Source organism: Etheostoma cragini, chromosome 18 (assembly GCF_013103735.1).
Source record: "Etheostoma cragini isolate CJK2018 chromosome 18, CSU_Ecrag_1.0, whole genome shotgun sequence".
Lineage (NCBI taxonomy): Eukaryota > Metazoa > Chordata > Actinopteri > Perciformes > Percidae > Etheostoma > Etheostoma cragini.
Genome location: NC_048424.1, coordinates 1,000,483 through 1,003,410, shown reverse-complemented (window position 1 = coordinate 1,003,410; position 2,928 = coordinate 1,000,483). Strand labels below are relative to the sequence as shown.

Here is a 2,928-nt window from a genome sequence, read left to right as displayed (position 1 = left end):
AGACACGTAAGTTCCAAACTGAGCAGCATCCCGTCTGTCTCCCATCCATCCATCCATCCATCTATCCATCCATCCATCCATCCATCCATCCATCCATCCATCCATCCATCCATCCTGGCTGTTGTCAAAGCTTGTTCTGATGATCACGAAGACGATGATGATGATGATAATGATGATGATGATGGAGGCGAGAGCAGAAGATTTCAAACAAAACAATTTAACCAAATAAAAACCCGAAGACGTAATAGATTAATATGTAGTAGAAGAAGAAGAAGAAGAAGAAGAAGAAGAAGCAGAGCTTGGGAAAAACTCAAACTTCCACCAGGCACTGTAGCTGATAGAGAGAGGCAGTCACAGAACCAGCTGATACTGAGCTTCTATCCCACAATGCCACAGAGGTCGGAAATCTTAACATTCCCACATCGCTGAGAGACAGGTAGAGAAAAAACAAACCAAAATAAAAGCCAGAGGTGCGGCTGTGTGGCATACTGCCACACTTAAAAGTGATGAGCTCAGCTGTATGCTGCAACTCATGCTCCCAAGATGCACTGCTGCGACGGCCTGACATCGACAACCATCATAAAAATAAAAACAGAGAAAAATAAAAGAGAGAGAGGCCGGCCCTGATTTGACAGTGACGAAAAACTTGGCAAATCTACAATGATGTCGCAGTTCTTTTTTTTTTTTTTCTTGGGTCAGGAAGCAGGAAGTAGGTCACCAAGGAATGAGCAGCAAGACAACACTGCCTTTAATAGGCTGAGGCAGACAGACAGGTTGTCAGACAGATTAGACAGGCAGGTTTAAATACACTGCTGCTCCTTCTGACTTGAGTCTTTTTCTTAAAAGTACTGGGCGTCTAAAAACAACCAGCCCCCCCGAAATCCCTGTGGGGACAGAAGTGGACAGGCTGCGTAGCTCCACCTACACCTGGACCACTCTGAGCCGACTCCGTGGTCGTCCTAACATCCATCCTTCCATCCAAAAGGTGAGGCAGAGACAGCAACGGGTCTGGTGCACTTGCCTCCGAGGAGGAGGCGTAGAAGTGAGAAGAAGAGGGAGTGGGAGAGCTGAACGGGGGTTTGCGAGAGTTGTCACTCAGTGAGCAACTGCTGGAGGAGGCTCTTCTGCTGGGCCTGGTTGTTCTGAGAGACCTGCGCTCCGGGGCCCTTCTGGGGGGCCGTGGCGCCGATGGAGCCCTGGTTCAGGTAGGAGTCACTGTCAACCAGGTTCACTGTGCACTGCACGTCCGCAAACACCTGAACCTGCTGCACCTGCCGAAACAAAAGCGACAGTGAGTACGTTTGCATGGACCGAAGGCTGGGTACCTAATTATAGGGCTGCACGATTATGCCTAAAACGATAATCACGATTAATTATCACGATTATTTGCTGATTTTAACCAAAACTAATTTTATTGCCACATAGGCTATTTATAACTGCTTTCACATCCATGTTATGCTATATTCCTCTTATGTTGAAGTAGGTTGTATCTTGTTATCTACCGGATGAAATATCACGGTACCACATTGTGGTGCCGCTTAAATGTCTGTGTTGCTCTCTGATGCTCCAAAACAGACCGTAGAGGCAACAGAAACATCGCTGCACGTCACGCTAGTTAACACTACTAACACATTACACAGCAGGTAACGTTAGCTACAGTAGCAACCGGATTAACAAGGCTAAAATGCTAATAAACAACTTAATGTCAGAAGTATGTCTCTCCGTGATACTGTGAGCCGTGTGTGAGTGAATGGGGCGGGGCTGGGTCTCGCAGTGTTGCTGGGAGCCGTGTGTGGGTGAATGGGGGGGGCGGGGGCTGGGTCTGTCCCTGGTGCTGTGAGCCGTGTGTGAGTGAAGGGGGGGGGGCGCTGTGTCTCTAAGTGTTGCTGGGAGCCATGTGTGAGTGAATGGGGGGGCGGGGACTGGGTCTGTCCCTGGTGCTGTAAGCCGTGTGTGAGTGAATGAGGGGGGGCGGCGCTGTGTCTCTAAGTGTTGCTGGGAGCCATGTGTGAGTGAATGGGGGGGCTGTGTCTCTGTATTAAATTGACAGACACAGAGAATTTACAACAATCTACATTGCGTAACCCCGCCCCACATTACACACATGGGTATCTATACTAAACAAGCAACAGATGCCAACACGATGATGTAATTTCCAATTAATCTTCAGATAAATGCGCCTCAACGTCTGGCGGTAGGAGGGTAAGTGGAGGGATGGACAGAAAACACGAGACAGCAACCCATCAAGACTATAAAAGTCCTGGAGCTTTAAAGTCCACTAACCTGCTGGTCGCTGCACACTGAGCTGACGTTGCTGAGGTTACTGTTGCCCATGCCAACCGGCTGCCCCACGTGAGGTAATGAGCCGACGCTAGCCGAGCCCCCGGCCATGGCGACGGTGATGCTCATGTTGTTGTAAACCCCCTGCTGGCCAAAAGCCGGCACTGCACTCGGTCCTGACTGACTGAACAGGCTGTAACAGAAACAAGAATATAGATTATAGAGGAATCGTTTTTTATTAATGGAAATAGAGATTTGATTTGTTTCTTTTACTTAATGTAATATTTGCTAAACTAAAACTAAACTGAAATTAATTGCCAGGTCAAAAAAAGAAGAACATAAATCATTTTAGTTTTTAAGCAATAATATAGCACCACTGGATAAAAGGAGAGAAGGGGGATGGGGTCTCTCTTAGAGATCGGGTGAGAAGCTCAGTCCTCCGAGAGGAGCTCGGAGTAGAGCTGCTGCTCCTTCACGTCGAAAGGAAATTGTTGAGGTGGTTTGGGCATCTGGTAAGGATGCCTCCTGGGGGGGTCCTTAGGGAGGTGGTCCAGGCATGTCCAGCTGGGAGTAGGCCTCAGGGAAGACCCAGGACTAGGTGGAGGGACGTCCAGCTGGGAGGAGGCTCCGGGGGAGACCCAGGACTAG

General features: G+C 48.8%; 1 protein-coding gene across 1 annotated transcript in view; it reads right to left on the bottom strand.

Annotated features, from left to right (window-relative positions):
• Nucleotides 1–491: 491 nt before the first annotated feature.
• The window catches only part of ncoa1 (nuclear receptor coactivator 1), a 50,034-nt gene continuing 47,597 nt past the window's right edge, over nt 492–2,928 (bottom strand). The window contains exons 21-22 of the mRNA XM_034900756.1: nt 2,284–2,473; nt 492–1,271 (exon numbers count right to left, since the gene is read on the bottom strand). Of these exons, the coding sequence (XP_034756647.1) occupies nt 1,092–1,271; nt 2,284–2,473 (370 nt within the window). The 3' untranslated portion in view covers nt 492–1,091. The remainder of the gene's footprint in view (nt 1,272–2,283; nt 2,474–2,928) is intronic.